At 40.2% G+C, this 20,209-nt stretch overlaps 1 protein-coding gene across 1 annotated transcript; it reads right to left on the reverse strand.

The window, feature by feature from the left end:
* Window positions 1-15: 15 nt before the first annotated feature.
* On the reverse strand, window positions 16-19,916 carry LOC146005416 (uncharacterized). The gene is made up of 5 exons (XM_083144657.1): window positions 19,805-19,916; window positions 12,225-12,355; window positions 11,697-11,809; window positions 76-250; window positions 16-20 (listed from the first exon to the last, which is right to left on the reverse strand). The coding sequence occupies exons 2-5, from the start codon at window positions 12,322-12,324 to the stop codon at window positions 16-18; spliced, it is 393 nt and encodes a 130-aa protein (XP_083000783.1). The 5' UTR covers window positions 12,325-12,355; window positions 19,805-19,916.
* Between the last annotated feature and the right edge of the window lie 293 nt (window positions 19,917-20,209).

Genomic DNA, 20,209 nt, shown 5'->3' on the forward strand with positions numbered 1-20,209 from the left:
CTTCTATGCTTTCGATCATCCTCAAGAGATACAATCGTGTACATTGTTCAATCGTCTGAAGCGTTGCCCTCGAACTGCTGACAGCGTTGATCAAGTTGGTCTGAACTGCTCCGTAGAGACGGAATGCGTGTCTAACGATTAATACTTTGTTTTGGCTTGTCAGTTGCTTGTTGCGGTTAATGAGCAGCAGATCGTGTTCTAGCCCATCCAGGAACTCACTCACCTTTGTAAGATAATCGCACACCTGAGCCTGTCGTAATGAAAATTAAAAGTAGTGGGAGTTATTTATTTATTTATTTATACATTTATTTATTTATGCTGCGCACAACAGGCAACTGCCCTTTTACAGTGTACGCGTACAATAAATTATTTGCATTTGGTGTTTAATATATACATAAACAAATTACACATTTTCAAACATAGAAAAGTACCAGGGACGTAGTTAGGGGGGGGCACGCGGGGGCACTGGCCCCGGCAAATGTCCACGTGGCCCCGGGAAACTGTTCTGCATTTGCTGAAAATTTAACTTTGATGACAAATATTGCAAAATAATTCTTCAGTAAATTTTGCTTGCAGTTTTTAACATTTCTTCAATTTTCAGTAGCACGAACCCAAGCAAGGCATTTCTTTCCTATTTCCCTGTTTCTTGCTTGTTGAACACAAACAGATGTATTGGGAGGGAATGCAGTTAATGGTTTTGTAGTCCGCCCCGGTCAGGGAAGTCTGAGACCTATTGAAAATGCACTTTTCCTCCCTGCTGCACACCAGATCCAGGATTCCCCCAATACCCGCAATTTCTCTTCATCTGGCCCTGCACTGGCAAACAGGAAAATTTAGCTACGGGTGGCTAGAACTTTCTGGGTTAATTATTTTATGGTTCAGAAAAGATATCCCCATGCGCTTCAACGTCCAAGAACAGAATTCTATTGCTTGTCCCTTTTTCGGCGTGGGAATGAATGACATAGCGGTTCTTCTCACATGCTTGGTTTGGTTTGAGTTGGTGTTTTAAGTCCACTTTATGCACAGTAAGGCTAATCGGGACTGGACCTACGGTTTAAAGTGGGATCCGAACCACTGTGCAATGTGCCTCCACCGGGTATCGAACCCGGGACCCCTTGACTACAAGGCGACGACGCTACCACTGCGCCATCGGGGAGGCCCTCTTCTCACATGCAGTCAACCCCAAGACTACTAGTCTTGAGTCAACCCTCCTGCTAATGACCTGCCCTGCAAAGGAGGGGAAAAGCCACTTTATGAAAATTCGGAGAAACATCGAAGCGGTCGGTTCATCTGTTGATTTGGTGGACAGTTGATATCTGTCAGTTTGAAGTAGGAATTGTTTTGTTGCCCGATCTGTGGTAGACTTCTGTAAACGCGAGAAGATAGCATCACGAAGAGTTTGCGATCTCGTTTTCCTACATCCCGAGTAAAATGTCGAATGAGAAGCTGCCAGATTGTCTTCGTCTGGAAACAATGGATCAGAATCGACTGATCGACCAAATATCCAACATATTGGCATTCTAAAAGAGAGTCTGACTATCACACAAGATCCTGTGTTCGACTCCCAGGGTGTTTGATATCATGCATAATGAAGAATAAACCACGTTCCAATTAAGGAAGGAAACTAGGTATGTAGCAATTGTCTGTATTACAGCCATCTGCATGCTCTATAAGTATTATGTTACAAAATTTGTATATCTTTCTGACTTTCTGTGATTTTTCTTCATTTAGCCGTCACCTGCAAATGCGGAAGCTGTTGCTGCTTAGGTGGCAAGGTTGGCTAGACATACAAATATAATTAATTCCTAGTCATGCAGCGAATAATACTTATAATACCGTGCGTTCATTTCGATCTGCAGCCGAGAGATCGGGAGAAGCGTGGCGGGCGGCGCTGACGGAGATGCCGACATTTGCGGCCTGTTATGCCCGCTTATTTTTATAGACATATGCAGACATTTATATAAATATTGCAAAACGATCACTAACCTGTGTTATAACACGCAAAAGTTCTTCTGTAATTCATCCAAGTTCTGCTCTTATATACACAAATACATACGCTATAGAAACGATGTTAAGAGCCACAGATAATAAAGCATTTTAATCATAGTTTTGACCAGTAACGTCCTGCTTAAGTTTATATCCTTGAAAGAGTTTTGTGGCCATGGGAATCGTTTGGAGGTTTCGAATGTGCAACATTGTATCAGGATTACACTGCAGACGAAACCGATAAAAGTGAATGGTTTTTCGTGAGCTTCCTTGCAATCCGAAATATCCGAGCTCGAGTTTTTTGTTCCTTCGCGACTAGATGAAGACAGAGTTGTAAATATAGTGGCGAGCAATGTAAACCAAGAGCGTGTTAATTTCGTACTGTGCGCAAGAGTGTTATTCTTGGTTACTTGCAGTTACTTGTTTGTGTTATTGTAGTGTGTATGTGTGACGTGTCAGTGAGACGATTGGAATGCCAGCCGCAAGATTCACGTTAGAACAAAGATTTTTTTATGTATGACACGTACCTACGTGAAAACAAACTCGTGTCGAGACGTGTGTAGGTAATTTGTACAGAAATTCCCATGCGTTTCAACTCCACACAGAGATACGGTTAGACATCTTGTCCTTAAATTACGAGAAACTGTATCGTTAAATTTTAAAACACCTAAGCAAAAACGACGGATTCTAACCGAAGCAAAACTCGATGATATTGGTGCAGCGTTAGAACGTTCTCCAAACAAACCTCTACGCCGTGTTTCACAAGAGGTGGGCGTGTCAAAATCATCGGCACATACAGTCACTAAGCTACTAAAATTAAAACCATACTCTTATAACACAGGTTAGTGCTCGTTTTGCAATATTTATATAAATGTCTGCATATGTCCATAAAAATAAGCGGGCATTTCAGGCCGCAAATGTCGGCATCTCCGTCAGTGCAGCCCGCCACGCTTCTCCCGATCTCTCGGCTGCAGATCGAAATGGACGCACGGTATAATCATGAGTTATGGAGAAGCAAATAACTTATGAAGCATTTTCTGTTTCTATTTGTTGTGTAGTGGTTAACAAGGTGGATTACGATGCCAGGAGTCCTGGTTCGAATCCCGGACTGGGCGTTTGTGTTCTTTATGATGGTCCTCTCATCAAATTCACATCACTCATTTTCATCTTCATCTTCACGATTAGCCAAAAAGTGTCAGAAATGCGAAGTAAAATAAACCAAAGCAATAATTTATATATTTCTATATTACGCCACTTTTCTACCTCTTGGCTTAAATGCGACGATGATGATGAATGATGTGCCGAAGGAATGGCAATGGGACAGACATGATACGACCATACCTGTCCAATGTCCGAACCTTGGACCTCTGGTTTCGTAGCGTGTTATACTCACGTCAGTGGAATTCTTAGGATGAAAAACTGTAAAAGTAGGGTGAAAAGAAGCAAAGTTGTACGATGCATAAGAAGCCATGTTTAGTTCTAAAACCTTCCAATTATCGAGTTCGTGTTTTAAGTCCACTGTATGCACAGTAAGGCTAATCGGGGACCCGACCCACTATATGCCTCCACCTGGTTTCGAACCCGGACACCTTGATTACAAGGCGGCGACGCTACCACTGCGTCATCGAGGAGGCCGAGAAAAACTTGCAATTAGTCTGTAAAATTAATATTGAGGGACAAGGCCTGTGAAGAGTTCTTTCTTTCGGTTGCACGTGGTCATCACATCGAGTCCCATAGTTTCGAGAGCAGAATTTGCTTCCATATCGCTTTCAAGTACTTCCCAAATTGTCCTCACGATGTTGGAACAGCGCAGAAATTTTGGAACTAGTACAAGCAGGCACATAGCCAGGGAAGGGTCTCGGGGGCTGCAGCCCTTTCCCGAAATCCTACAAATTTTAATAATGTGTAGTAGTAATTAAATTTACTTCATTAACAGGATTAAACATCTTGTATATGGTAAGTTGCAATATACCAAGAAATTCATCTTCAGCGCATTTACTCCTCCCCCCAACTTTTTTGTCTTAGATGGCGGCTGCCGATAAGGGATATGCACCTTCCGAAATCAAATTCTGGCTACCGGCCTGACCACCAGGGATCGAACCTTGAACCTTTCGATTCATTGATTAATTGAACTGGTGTTTTAAGTCCACTTTATACACAGTAAGGCTAATCGGGAGTGGACCTACAGTTTAAAGTGAGATCCGAACAACTATGTGCCTTCATCGGGAATCGAACCCGGGCAGGTTCTTGAACCTGCCGAACCGAAGACGAGAGCGTAATCATTTGAGCGTGTGGGAACTTTGTTTTTTTCAGTGCCATCATATATTCAGTTTTCCACACACAAATAAGATTGATTTTAAGAAATTAGATCTTGCCATAGAAGATTCGGGTCCTCCCTCTAGAATCGTGCTTAACGCTGTCGTCTTGAACTAAGGGATACCGGATTCGATTCCGGTATGAACTGTATACATGAGATGCCTAGCTTGAACTCATTACGCACACATTTCATATTTGCACTGTTGGCAATACTTGTAAACCTGGTTCCAGCAATTTATATCTAAAACCACGGATAAGGGTTTTATCTATTTCTCAATTTTTTCCCAGCAAATTTACAAATCTAAAGACTAATGACATTGTTCTTGGTGTATCAGCCATTAAGCTAATGAGATCATTCTGCATTTAGTTTCCCGAATAATGGCTGTGGATTTCGCGAGAGTATATCCGTAGAGTTGGGGGCTACAGAAGAAAATGATGTTCCTTTCCAATTTATTCATTGATTGAGTTGGTGTTTAATTTCACTTTAAACTCAGTAAGGCTAATTGTGTAAAATTTGATTCATGTTTGATACAAGATAATGTATAAGGATGAAATGTGTAAGTTTTATATGTACTTTTCAGGGACGTAGCTAGGTTGATCACACATACATATATAATGTATGTATACAGTATAGGCCTATATAGTGTATAAATAGTTTGTTAGAAAAAATCTTACGTTTGGGCCCCCCAAACTGATCAACCTAGCTACGTCCCTGAAAAGTACATATAAAAGTTACACATTTCATCCTTATACATTATCTTGTATCAAACATGAATCAAATTTTACACAATTACATTCATAAACCTATGTAGATGTACGTACAGTATATGTATACATAAATGTAAAGAAAGTAAAGAAGAAAAAATAAAAAATAACAAGATATTAAGGAAGAATGTTGTCCATTAAATTGCATTTGAAGTGAGGAAATTTTGAAAATAGTTCAGGCGTATACCCTTCTCTAACCAGTCATTATACAAGCTACATATTCGTCGCAGGGGAGCTAATTCTGCGGATTTTGTACGGGTGCGGGAAATTTGCAAAGAGTTGATTTCTTGATCGCAATTTTAAATGGGGTACATAAAAAGCTATTTTTGAAAGCAGAGAGGAAGAATCCAACTTGTCGTTAAGAAGAATGAAAAGAAAAAGGAGCTGATGTATCGTTCTTCTCTTTGCAAGGGAGACAATGTCTAATCTAATATGTAATTCGTTATAATGTGTCAGGTGTACGGCAGCCATATACTATTTTGGACGTTCTCTTACACACACATTTATGTATAATATATACATATGTTCGTATATGTATGTATATACCGTGTATACTGGGTTAAGAACCTGTGCTATCGCACCATATCATAGTGTTCGAATGGACAAAAATTTGCTGGTGGGGGTGTTTTTGTTATATTAACTCATTTGGGGTGGCGGGTTGAAGTGATGTGACTTTGTGATTACAAATATATACCTCATAAATAAAATATGGAAATGTACACTGTCAGTAAGGAAAGAATTTCATTCCTGTTTGCATAAATAACAGGCCCATATTGTGAAATATTATGTAGGCCTATATACGAGAATGAAAATAAATTTTAAACCTACCTATTTTCACGATTTTAAGTTCGGGTACTCCTTGTTGGCGCAGTGACAACGTTGTTGCCTTGAAACTAAGGGGTCCCGGGTTCGATACATGGTGGTTTAGATACCACTTTAACTGTAGGTCCGACCCCCATTAGCGTATCTGTTCATAAAGTGGACATACAAGAAAAATCCACAACGATTTGGAGCTTATCGTCATTCGTAATAGACAGCTTGTTAATTATGTCCCTCATTTCAGTTCACTACACAACACAACACAGCACAAAACATATCATTCACAAAAATACAATCCACTCACTACTGTATTCACACGCTGCCTCTAAATAAATTCCACGCACCAAGACCACTGGACGCGATCTAGACTAGAACTGGTCCTTGTCATTTCAGTAATTTTTAAATGCACTCATAAACCATTCAAGCTCAGCCAACAATTTTCTACTCCCCACTGTATCTCTAGTTGTTTGAAGGTCAACCACCTCCTTTTCAACTCCTCTGCAAGCGGTCAATGATGTTCTTGTCCCTGCCACATGACAAACTTTCCCCTTGCCTGCGATAATTTGGCTTCAAAATTCCCAATTCCTGAGAAAATTACATGCTGGGAAAATTTGGTTTGCAACATTGACCCAGACTGTTGAGGAAGTTCAGTGGGTTTTCTCCTGCAATATGAAACCCTGTTCTCTCTCCTGTAACAGTTGGCTCCACAATTCCCCGATCCTGGGGAAATTACATGCTGGGAAAAATTGGTTTGCACCATTGATCGGAACGCTGTCAAGCTTGCCCGTCACCCCAATGGAATTGCCTTGCCCTCCGGCGCTGCGCCAACCGTCTCGCGAATTCAAAGAAAGCTGGTAATGTTTCCAACTCCTCTAAGAAATCAGGTTCATCTTCTTATTGAAATGAACAATTTTATGCACATTTTCTGATAGATATTTTTTCTGTATTCTGTTCACTGAGTCTGGGCTTCACAGATAGCATATATATATATATATATATATATATATATATCCTGTACCTATGCAACCCAACACAGCAAACGCTTGCTCTGACATAACTACCAGGAGCGCGTGGCAGGGTTGCCACTAGCATTCCTCGTTAAGAGAGACGACTTGAAAACAACAACTTGAGAGTCTTGCCTGAGCAAAATCCAAAATATTAATGATACTTGAGATTTTGTAAGAAGCATTGACAGTATTTATAAACTGACCAAGAAAAATAATTGGCACACTGAAATTCAAGATTACTCATTCTGAAATATCTCCATGATTGATTGATTGATTTGGTTTATTTTAATTCGCTTTTCTGCCACCTTTGGCTAATCGCGAAGATGAAGGTGATATGAGGAAATAACAAATGATACCAATGTCTAAACCAGGATTTAAACCCGACGACACCTGGCGCCGTAGCGAGCTGTGCTATCCACGTCACCACGGAGCGTTTCGTGAATCATGCAATATCAACAACTGCAAGGGACACGTAAGGTAGGGGAAATCCACGAACGAAAAAATGTAAATAATACGCAAATGTGCAATACGAATGCCCTTTACAGTTCGGCGCTTGGTATAAGTATGCATTTCTTGGCTTTGGTCTTTAATAAGCACTACTTTTAATGTGTGAATTTAAAACGACGCTTTTCATTAAATTGAAAGACGGACCCCTGTGGCGGAGTGGTTATAAGAACGCGCTACGTTGCCAGGGGTCATGGATTCGAATCCCGGCTTGGGTATGAATGTTTGTGAGTATCCATTTATCAATTTCATCATATCATCACTCATCCCCATCTTCGCAAATTAGCCAAAAGTGGCAGAAAAGCAAAGTAAAATAAAGCAAATCAATCAATCAATCATTAAATTAAAAGAGCCTTGAAATTACTTCCTTATGAGACGAACACGATTAGCAATAACGCTAGCACAGATAGGAATAATTTTCAAATAAATTGTAATAACATTACAGTCTGCGTGTTCGAAACGAGGCAGCAAACACATCATGTTTACATTTGTTCGTTCGTGGATTTCCCCTACCTTACGTGTCCCTTGCAATTGTTGATATTGCATGATACACGAAACAATCAGTGCTAACGTGGTTAGCTCAGCTCGCTACGGCGCCAGGTGTCCCGGGTTTCAATCCTGGTCTAGACATTGGTGTAATTTGTTATTTCATCATATCATCTTCATCATCGCAATTAGTCAAAGGTGGCAGAAAAGCGAATTAAAATAAACCAAATCAATCAATTAGTCATGCAAATATTTTAGAATGAGTAATCTTGAATTTCAGTCTGCCCATTACTTTTCTTGGTCAGTTTTTAAATACTGTCAATGCTTCTTACAACATCTCAAGTATCATTAAAGTTTTGGATTTTGCTCAGGCAAGACTCCCAAGTTGTTGTTTTCAAGTAGTCTCCCTTAGCGAGGAACGCTAGTGGCAACCCTGCCACGCGCCCCTGGTAGTTATGTCAGAGCAAGCGTTTGCTGTGTTGGGTTGCATACGTACAGGATAGATTTTAAGCGCTTATAGCGCAGAAACTAAGCGCTTTCGTGGTAAACTTTATAGGGAAAAGTTACTTGTTTTTATGATATCTACCAGCACCCAAGCGTTGTTGAAAGAGTTTTGCGACACCCTGTATAATGTGTATATATATATAAATAATAAATAAATAAATAAATATATCGTGCATTCCATGTCAAAGCGCCACTGAATCTCAATTGTTCAAATTAAATGCAATGCTGTAACTTTATCCTATCTTGTGAGTGAACAATCTAGAATCTTCATTTGCATAAAAGTTTCAAGTATTATAGATAATTAGGTTAAAAGGTATTTCACATTGTTCGTTAATTTTAACTTTTGTTTTCTATTGTCTCTCCTTTAACTGTCATATCTTCCCCTCAACTCCAATAGAATATTCGAAGGTCATCTTCTCACCTTGTCTTAAATAATCTATTTTTCATTTGACAATTCACGAAAATTAAGAAAGTTTGTTATTAAGTAAAGAGGCATTGCTTGGTCTGCCCCACCCGTGACACGAAATTGTTCACGTTCAGCTATGAATCTGGGAAAGTATTTTAAGAGTCGTTACGATTCATCGAAAGTTTTAAGTTTCATATTTCATTGCACACAAACTGTAAGGAAAATGTTGCTTAACTGTCAGTTTAATATAAAAAAGTAGTCCGCGTGTCCCACTCGTGACAATTAAATGCCGTACATACTATATTCATAAAAACAGTACACACACACAGACCCTCTGATTAAGGGGGCTAAAGCATTGAAGAAAGTTCAAACTGAGTAAAGCCCCTATCACACGGAACTGGATTTCTAGTTGGAATGCCCTAGTTGGCGATGAACTGACTTTCTGGGTAGTAATCATGGCCGCCTGGCTGACTGCTTGACTGGTTTTGAGGAATAGGACATGTTCTAATTGCTACTAACTTCTTCGACTAGATTCTGTGGAACAGCCAATCAGAGCAAAGTTTGGCCATGTGAAGATAATCTGTGAGTTTGCAAAGAAGCCTTTTTTGTCTGTGGTTTCCGAGTGCATACAACACGAAAGGCATGTTTACAATTGAAAAAGCTAAAATATTCTTCCATACGTGTATAGTAAACCTTGTAAAGTATGTACTTTATCAGCGCCGTTCTTCTCTACCTAAAACCATTTAATACGAAGCGATATTCCTTTCGGTTGTATAGTTATCGTATTTTAAAAGTGTGAAGTGATACGTTGTTTACATCTCGCTCGGCCGCCATTATGGGAACGAAAGACTATCTACAAGTACGGTATAACAAGTACCGTGTGAGGCGAAAACTAGCAAATGGGTAGCCAGTCCAGCGTCAACTAGAGCATTCCAACTAGAAATCCAGTTCCGTGTGATAGGGGCTTAAGTAAACCCTTATTTCATCTCACTGTTTTATTCCATTGATGGGTATGAAACGGGAGTGTGTGCATAGTGTGTTTTCAGATCCGCCGAAAATCACTGTATTAGAAGAATTTAAATTTCCGTGGTGTCAATGATCTGTGCCCCCCCCCCCCCCATTATGGCCTCTTAATGCTAAGCCGTGTCTACAAAAAAGTAAACTGTCCTTGCTCCCCTTCCCCACTTTTGCCACCCAATCGCAGCTACTGATTTTCAATGTGGGGGCTATTTATTCTGTAGACACACAAAGGTAACACAACGAACGAATAAAGTGTGTGAGGGCATGAACTAGAGAAGATGAAGTTGGATTATTCGTTTTGCAACTTCCTCCCCCCGTAGTTGCTCGAAACTCTCGTCGACTCGAACATAGTTATTTTTATAAAGAGCATAATATTGTTTAACAACGGCGATAAGATTCCATTACACTAAATTTCTAACTGAGAGTATTGCTCCAACTGCACCCTCTTACTACCCCACGCCTATGACAGACAGACTTAATTGATTGATTGACGGACGGACAGACAGACAAATACACAACCACGCGTACATACACGGGCATCTTAACATAAGCATATTTCAGTAGTCTCGTCAAAGAAAACACTTTAGATGGATTGGATTTTCAAGTACCATTCATAAAAATACACAATTCAATAATTTGAAGGAAACTGACTACTTACACATATACCAAATGGCCCATCTCTCCCGTGGCGACGTGGTCCAACTCTGTCGAATGTCCGAGAGAGATGGATCAGGCAGCCATGATGGCACAGCTACGACACAGGACAACGATTGACTGATATCATTTTCACTTTGTATGAGACGCTGGTTCAAAAATAATATCAGATAACGTGCAAAATACCATTCCATGTATATAGTGAAAAACTTTGATCCACCTGATTTCAATTTAGACGGTACATCGGCTAAGACAGTTGCTCAATGAACTCAAAAACAATAAAGTGGGTCAATAATCTCCGCCACATCAGTCAACATCGCCACCGGTGCATTCTAGCAGTTAGTTTCAGAAATAACGACCTCGTCCATCTCACGCTCTGGTCCATCTCTCCCGGAATTACCCTATATATGAATGTGTGCGTGCGTGCTTTCGCGCACACATATAACGGGAGGCGTGTGTATAGGATGTCGCTAAACAACACCGATAAACTATTATAGGACGTAGAAAACATGATCACCAATAACTTTTTGTGACGTTCTGCTTGTTTTCGGCGCATCCAATGATGCAGTAATAACTCTTTTCTCTTGTAATAAAAAGGTTCTGGGTTTGATCCCCTGTGGAGGCACATTGCAGAATGCACGGTACTTATTATATTTTAAACTGCTGGTCCAGTCCCGTTAGTGAGGCGAGATTTGTCGCCTAATTTATTCTCCCAAAACTGAAGATCAATCTTGACTTGCAAACAATCGATGCTTGCTCATCATGTAAGTTTCCGTTGAGAGCAACTAATGGCTTTGATCTGTGAAAATTACAACTGGTAATAAATGAAATTTATAAACGCGATATGAACTCTTCTGATACCAAAGGAAAATGTTTATTAAGAAGTGAAACTTGGTAACTAGGAAAAGAAATGAAATTGTGTTGTCTTGTTTGTGGCAACACTGATACGTTCAAATTTAGGCAGTGGTCTCACTCATAGCACACAAACCAGACACTTACGTGTTCTGACGCAATGGCGGAATGCCTTCGTTGTTAGGTTAGGCTTACTACGTTCAGTTCTCTTAGCATAAATACACTGCTTGTATTATTTATTCTAAGGGAACACAACAAGCTTAACCTAACAACGAAAGCATTGTCGGAAGAAGAAGGGCTTGCCCGAGAAGGTGTCTGATTTGCGTGCGATGAGTGAGATTCTCTATAGTTGGCAAACAAGTGCAGAAAGTACTTACCACCGATTGGCCCTCCAGCTGCGGGGTTACAATGTTCCTTTGGCTAGGTGGGTGGAGCGCATTCTGGCCGTGGAGTATCCGGTGATACGGAATTTTCACCCGCACTGACGTCACTGGAATGAAAAGAATTTCCCTACAGCTGTGGTTCCTGAGCCCCCAATAAATTATGCTACAATCATATAGTGTAATAATTCGATATATGAACAAATAAAATCAGGTTTATGTTAGTAGTTCACCACTGGCTCTAACAATATCTTGTGGATACTTCAGAAGAACAACATTAAATGAATATGGCAATTGCTAATTAGAACTTTAATTTTGAACACCGAAAAATTTCAATTAATGGTAATTGAAAAATAGCTGACTATTTATTATTAAAGTCGGAAAGTGGTAATTATATAATTTCTTTCATATTAATGGAGTTGTCTGGAAAAGTCTGTTTCAGACGCACCTCTTGCGGCTGAGAAACACTGGCCCATATAGTAATTGCCAATGTTTTCTGAGAAAATATATTAAAAGTTTACTTACGTGGGGTTCCGCCAACTGTTGTCTGTCTCGTGTAATTTCCGTCATTGAGACCTCGACGATGACCTGGAGACGTTTTCAAAAAGAACGACGAGGATTCCATTTGTGTTTGCTTTAGCTCAAAATATAATCAACTGTGAACAGAGGAGAGAATCCCAATCAGTAAGTAATACGGAGAGAACGGGTTCATATGTACCAAAAAAGTGTTAATTTACGTGTAAATCCGTTCCCTGGTAAAGGAAACTTGATACTCAAACTTAATTGATTCGTCGAGTCTGTTAAGTCCAATGCGTGCCCAGAGAAGCTAATCGGGAATGGACCTACAGTCTAAAGTGGGATCCGAACCACCATGTGCTTCCACCGAGTATCGAACCCGGAAACCCTTGACGCTACCATTACACCATCGGGTGGACGAACTTGGAAGTGTAAGGTACAGTTACGAATAGCCGTCTTTGATAATTTGTCTCACTTATAAGTAAGTCACACACGATCTATTGATAGTTTCGTTCATTACGATTGATATGAAGTCAAATATCTAGTCTGTGGTGTAGTCGGATGGGGGTCTGACTGCCACGCGGGAGACCCGGGTTCGATTCCTGTAGTGGGTGATCTAAGGATTTTTTCCGACTTTCCACTTGCATGAAGCGGCTTCGGGGCTCACCCAGTCTGAAGTCGATGGGTACCGAGGAAGGCAACCCTGAGGGGTAAAAGCGGCAGGAGCGTGGTGCTGATCACATCACCTCCAAAATGGCCCAGCTCGAGAATGTGTGAGACACAAAATGCAAGGGGAACTTTTCCTATCTATTTAGTTAAATATAGCATCCAGAAACGACCACACATACAGTGGCGTGCCTAGGATTTTCGAAAGGGAGTGGTTTGTACACTTTTTCTGGTAGTCATTCCTCATTTCGCCATCTTTCCCTACCTTTGACGTTCTTTCTTTCTAGGAATACTGGGCCAAATGGGGGGTTATAACCCCCAACAATCCCTCTGGGACAAGTCACTACACACATAACTCTTAATTGAGTTAGTTCAAAGTTTATTGCTAGTTTTCCGACATCGAACTCAAGACTTTTTTATTCGCCTTATGTAACTTTTAACTTACAATGACAACAGTTCTAGAAATCCATAAATGTGTCAATTGGACTATTTCATTCACGGAACGCTACAAAACACGTGGGTTGTAAATAAAGTAGTGGCAACACTGTCAGGAAAAGGTGATAACACCGTACATGTGCTATCAGGCAGTGAGTAATGTCAGTTTTGGCTCCTGTCGATGTGTGGTGTGCCAAAAGTGGTATTCATTTCAACCACCTACATACACAACAGCACGCGCTGCACCGAACACTTTTGACACTCCACAGGGGTGCCCATCCCCCCAAGGCCAATAGCGCAATCCCCCCCCCCAAATCTTTTCATGTGCCCCCTCAAATCACATAATGCGTCCCACCGGGCCCCGAAGCATGTCATTCGTCCTCTCAAACTATGTTATAATCATCTGTATAAAGTATTTATTTACGACAGCGTGTCTACTGATAGTAACTATTTTTTTAGTTTTACTGAACACTATAATTTATCTGTCACTCCTCTCTAAACAGGGATGTCCATCACCCCAAGATCAAGAATGCAATACCCCCCCCCCACCCTAATTCATTCATCAAAATTCCCCACAATATTTTGGATGAATACATAAAAGTTGATGTTTATTTGAATGCAATAACATGTTGAACTGTCCATATTTTATTATTGGTTCACTTTTCGAAATAACGGAAAGCTAGCACATTGATTGTTTAAATGTAACAAATAAAATTATATAAATATACATTTAAACAGTGTTTGCGAATTGGAGAATAAGATTTATAAAATCCAAACATTTAACACAAATTGTTACACAACTTAAGATAGAAAATTCAACCTGGGCAAACAAATAACTTGCTGCAGCCCCGCGACTGTTTAACTTTGCAGCAACATTTCACACATGTAGACCCAAACGTGCGCGCAGAATGTAGTTCCGCTGCAATACTGCTGCCTGTGACATGAACAGCTCAACGGTTGAGGCAAGATAGACACAGGAGATGCTGAGCGGAGCGCCGTTCTCTCGTGGATTAATACATAAAACTTGCTTCAAACTTAACCTGTCGCGAGGCTTAGATAGAAATTTCTAAGCTCAGGACGAGTATATAATACGGTTCCTCCTTCAAAGAACTCGCTCCCTCTGTTTGAGGTAAATATAATTATTTTGGTAATCCATAGCAATAATTACCTGGATTTTATCTTCAATGCAAATTTCACTTGTTAACGTAACATTGTCCTGTGACAAGAAGTTAGAAATGTGAATTTGAAAATATTTATTTTTGTGTTTTATCGGGTAACGTGCAAGGTGTTAACATGTGAAGTACACTTAGTACAACTATTACAGCTTACAGGAAATCAATAATACAATAATATTGCTAATATAAGTACACCGTCCAAATGATTCCACTGGTTTAAATTAAGCAGTATACCAACACTAACATAAGCATTATATTATAAGAAGTGATGTTATTAATCAATATCGAGAATATCGTCAGTGTCTTGTAATGTAGCGATAGTATAAAACTTCACATTCACCCGAGCAAAGCGTCAAACACAAATTCGCCTAAGATATTATTGCGAGCGAAGCGATCAAGAAAATTTTTACATGCATTTCTTTGTAGGCTTTCAAGAATATTTATTTAATGGGGTGTCAGTACTTTCTTTGGATCCCGCGATATTACTCTTTTCGAACGTTCGGCGCCGAAAACGTGTGTTTGTCTGTGATATAATATTCGAACCCCCCCCACTATATAATTCCCTTGACAATCCAAGACTTAACTCTATATCTAGAGCTTCATATCTCCCCCCTTAAATTTAATACTCAATCCTCCCACCAACATTTCCATGATAATTTTAGATTTACTGTTTATATTGAAGAGTGGATATTGCCTCCTCCAAAACAAATAATTCTCAGTCCCCACACCAGAAATTGCGCAACAGTGTCATGTGCCAGTTCCGACGACACAATGAGAGATGCAAGGAAGAAATGATTCCCGAGAGCGACGATAGATGGCAGCGCGCCATATAAAGAGAAGCAGAGTTAATTGTAGAAACTAGGAGCAAACGAATTAAGAAATGTATCCTTTTTGATCCCAGTGATCAAAATTTTGATTTAATACCTCTGACGAGGAGAAAGTCGTCAATTTTTTTTGGTTGTCCATCCCTCGGTGGCGCTGTGTCCAATTAGACGCCCCGAAGCACTTACGGCTACGCTCATTTCTTAGACGCACTGGGCCATAGGCAGCGCTTGCTGTTAGCGATCCTGGGCTATTCCCCTTTTGGTCGTTACATAGGAGGTGACGCTACTGTCAGTTTAGACGCCCCTAATCCTCCTATTAAGTATAGCTTGTGGTGCTGTATAATGCCAAAGAAGCGGGAAAAGCGAGCAGGAAAGAGAGTAAAGGAATATACAGGGCTATTCTAAATGATCTTCCCGATTTCAAAGTTTAATATCTCACGTTTATTTAGTCACAATGACATGCAAATTATTTTAAATGAAAGAAAAACTCAAAAAGTTTTTTTTTTTTTTTACATACATTCGTGTTATGTTCCACGTCACATGTGCTCAATATGAGTGCCTTTTGTAATTCGGCACACATCAATCCGATAGTCAAATTCTTGCCACACTCTTCCCAACATCTCAGAGTCAATGGACGCAACTGCTTCTTGGATGCGTACTCTAAGTTCAGGTAAGTTGTTAGGTAGGGGAGGCTCATACACTTAGTTTTTAACATAACCCCACAAAAAGTTGCACGTGGTGATATCTGGCAAACGGGGGAGGGGGTGGGGGGCAAGGAAGCAGAACCTGATCCTAACGAATAGCTCGTCCTATCCATTGATTTGGGAACCTTCTGTTGAGTTCCCTCCTGACATCCCGGTGCCAATGTGGGGGCAATGTTCAATTATCTGCTTGCACGAACCGTTGATTTTTGGGGCTTCTGACGAAAGTCGCACGCACCCGTTAAACTGTTTCATCACTAACTCTTGGCCGGCCTGTTGATTTCCTCTTGCAGATACACCAACTTTCTTTAAATTGTCTATACCACTTCCGATTTGAGTGACCGCTTGGTGGATCTAACCCAAACTTAATCCTAAAACTTCGTTGGACACAAATAACTGACTGTTGTACATGAAATTCCAGGACACAAAATGCTCTCCTGTCATCGTTTCCAGCCATCTTGATTTACTGTCGCCCTAGCGGCAGAATGCATAACTAAACATCAGCTTTGCCAGACACTAAAACCTTTTGAGTTTTTCTTTCATTTCAAATAATTTGCATGTCATTGTGACTAAATAAACATGAGATATTAAACTTTGAAATCGGGAAGATCATTTAGAATAGCCCTGTATATTGGAACGAAGAAGACAAGAATTTCTTATTGGAAGAATAATTCATCTATATTGAAGAAGACGAAGAAGACGATTTTCTCTCAATGATACATATATATATATAAGAAGAATATAACCTATGTATTTTTGAATCAACATATATATATATATATATATATATATATATATATATATATATATATATATATAGTTTATGTACATACAAGCTTCGCCATATATATTTTTCTCTGTATTTTGTGCAGTTTTCAGAATATAGATCCGCATTTAACTATATCCCTTTGGCTATAAAACGCTTTCTTATTTGGAATTCTCAAATAAAGAACCTATTCCCTGAGATTAAGATATCTCTATAGCAGCGGTAAATAACATTTAAGTACCATACTCGAAGGAGGGTAGCACGTTGTACCCATAACGTGGGGTCTTACCCTAAAATACACGAAGAGGTGCAGCAACAGTCTAAGACAAGAGTACTACAAAAGAATTGGATGCCCGCTCAATTTAATGCACAATTGCTCCTATACTCTGTCCCGGAAATCCCCGGAGCAAGGTTGCGCATAGCGTCAGAGAAGGGGAGGAAATCGAGTGGGCAGAGCGAAGGCTGGTAACTGCAGTCGATCCCCTCCCCCCACCCCCTTCCATGGAATCCCAATACTCTCACGTGTTCATTGGTGGAGCCGTCTCAGGCCACTACTTGCGCAGAGACTTTTCTCGCTCGCTTGCTCCAGGGTATAACTGAAATACCCGCCATAATCGAAGACTTAACGCTGATATTGAAGCGTTGGATGTATTGTCCCCCCCCCCCCCCCAACATTTAATTCTCAATCCCCTCAAGAATCCAAGTGTCAATTTAGGGCCTAATATGTAAGATTTGGTTATTGCCCCCCCCCTTCAAGAAACATATTACCCGTTACAATTCCCTTGGAAGTCTACAAATTGATATCTATACATATGTATAGCAGCAATGGTTAATTGACGTGAACAATGTAGCATTGGACACAAGTTTGAATTACCATTGACATTTCAATTATAAAAATATCCCCCCCCCCCAAGCTCCAAAGTTCAGTGGACACAGCATGCGTCCAGAAACCCACCTGTGGGCACCCCTACCCCTATATACTTTATTTTCTTCATCTAATGGATTCACTATGGTGGATTTAAGGTGTAAACGTTTAACATATATTTTAGAAAAATATATAGATGTTGAAGGTAAAGAAAATCTCCCCAAAAATCTCGATGACGTAGTCTGCGCCATAATACCCCCCTGTGGGCACCTGTGACACTCCACACATCAGCATGGCTCCAAACTGACATTGCTCACTACCTGATAGCACATGCACGGTGTCATTAATACTTTATTTGCAACCCACGTAGCAACACTGAATATCGTTTAGAACAGTAAACGTGTTTGCAAGAGAATACTTTTGTATTAGTTTTTGTTTCTCTTGTACTTTTGTTCTAATCGTCATAATGAAGATGAGTGACGATGACGATTAAAATAGATGGACGAAGAAACACTCGTAAAAGATAACTATGCACAGGCCAAAACTCGAACACAGAACCTTTTGGTGCAGAGATTGTTGGCCTAGTCTCTTTGAGAAGTGACCCTCCCCCTTCTTGAGGCTTTATAGACTAAAGTTATTTCTGGTCTCCTGGTGGACTTCGGTTATCCACGGCGAGATATTGATAGTAGCCAGACGAGGCTTGGCAGTGTCTCGTCTCGTCTCGTGTCTAAGGAAGTTTCTGTCGTTCTCGTCTCGTCTCGGTCTCTCGAAGGGCAAATCGCAGTCTCGTCTTAAGTCTCCAGTTAAATAGTATAAGCAACACATACATTGCGACACCACACATGCTGTCAAGGCCTATAGAGGTCACGAAGGCATTAACTTTTCTTCTTAAAGTTAATGTGTTTCTCGCTCTGTTTCTGCATTGAGGACCCCGGAACAAACTTACGTTTTATCTTGAATGTATGCAACCATGCTGAAGAGTTTCACAGTTGCCACAGTGGCTAAGCAATTACCATAAACAAAACAACTTACAAGATCCGCTTTCTTTTGTCTCAAAGAGTTGCATGGCAAAGTAAATTTGGATTTTGTAAATATCTTGGATATCATACCAAAGTCTCCAATTAAAACCAGAAAGTCTCTCCTAGTCTGGATTGTACAGTCACGGTTTCGTCTCCAAAACTGTCGACCTCTGAATCGTTCTCGGTCAATGGCCTCTGTATGATTCCAAACTTATTGATTGATTCATTGTTTTGGTTGATTTTACTTCGCTTTTCTGCCACTTTTGGCAGAAGATGAGAGTGAGGGATAGTATGATGAAATTGATGAAGGGACGGATAGTATGATGAAATTGATGAAGGGACACTCACAAAGAACACCTATGCCCAGAACAGGAAGCCATTCTCCCACGGAGACCCTTGATTGATACATGTATTAATTGCTATTACTCTGATGATTAAGTCCGTCACTCACCCATAGCGACTAACAAGAATGCAGGCACTCAAAGAGGATATCTTTATATTCAATTGCATTCTTGCAAATACGTAGTTTGGTTCCCAAGAACTTCTCCAGAGATTTAAACACTCCGTTCGTCCATGAAAACTATCAAGTTTGCCATGTGACTCGCATCCCAGCTATTTACCACAGGATGGACCCTCCAAAGAAATTCCATTTGCAATTTCTGAGGCACTGATAGTTGTCGTGTCAACTGAGGGAGACATTTGCAACTAGGAATTTCATCTTTTGCTGTGAAGACAATTCCGTGAGCTATCTTTCCCCTTCCTTGTGTCGTCTTAGCTACTGAGACAAACGGAGAGACGGGAGTGGAAACCGACAACTCCTTACGAAATTACTAAACCTCTTGAACCTGTTTAGCTTCCCAGATAACGTAGTGGAAACGTCGTCATCTAGTAATCAAGTGGTTCCGGGTTCGATATTCATAGCGGTTCCTATCCCACCAAAAATTGTAGGTCCACACTCGATTGTCTTATCTGTGCATAAAACTCAAGAACTAAAAGTGTGAAACCAAATTAAGTAAAGAGGGCTTCCGCAATCCGCAAGAGCTTGGAGTGAGCTCCTCCTTCCATAACATCCCTCAGCAATCGCAACAACTTCACAAACAAATTTAAGTGTATAGTGTTAGCAAGCAATAACACTTACTTCTTTTCTGTTTCCGTGCAGCTTTATCTGCTTCTCCTTTCGCTTCGGGTCCTTGCTTTCCTCAGTAGCAAAACCTTACTTGGGATTTTTTTCTGATGCCTTCTTATTCCTTTAGCTTCTTTCTTGAGTCTGCTCGCAGCTAATCCAAGTGTATCTGCCTGTTACTTTGCCTTATGCTTTCCTTGTCTTCCTCCGTGAGCTTCTTTTCAAAAGGGCTACAGGAATAACATTGATATTAACAACTACTCCATTTTACCTCTTTACTTTTCCTCCCATGCAATCCATCCATATGTAAATATTAGTAGTGATTTTGATTATAATTTAATTTATCTTACCTAGAGCACAAATTTATCTGTTCCTCTTGAGTAGGTTTCTTGAATTTATTTCACATTTGTATTGGCTTTT

The sequence above is a fragment of the Lepisma saccharinum genome, chromosome 23 (assembly GCF_977018435.1).
Source record: "Lepisma saccharinum chromosome 23, izLepSacc3.1, whole genome shotgun sequence".
Lineage (NCBI taxonomy): Eukaryota > Metazoa > Arthropoda > Insecta > Zygentoma > Lepismatidae > Lepisma > Lepisma saccharinum.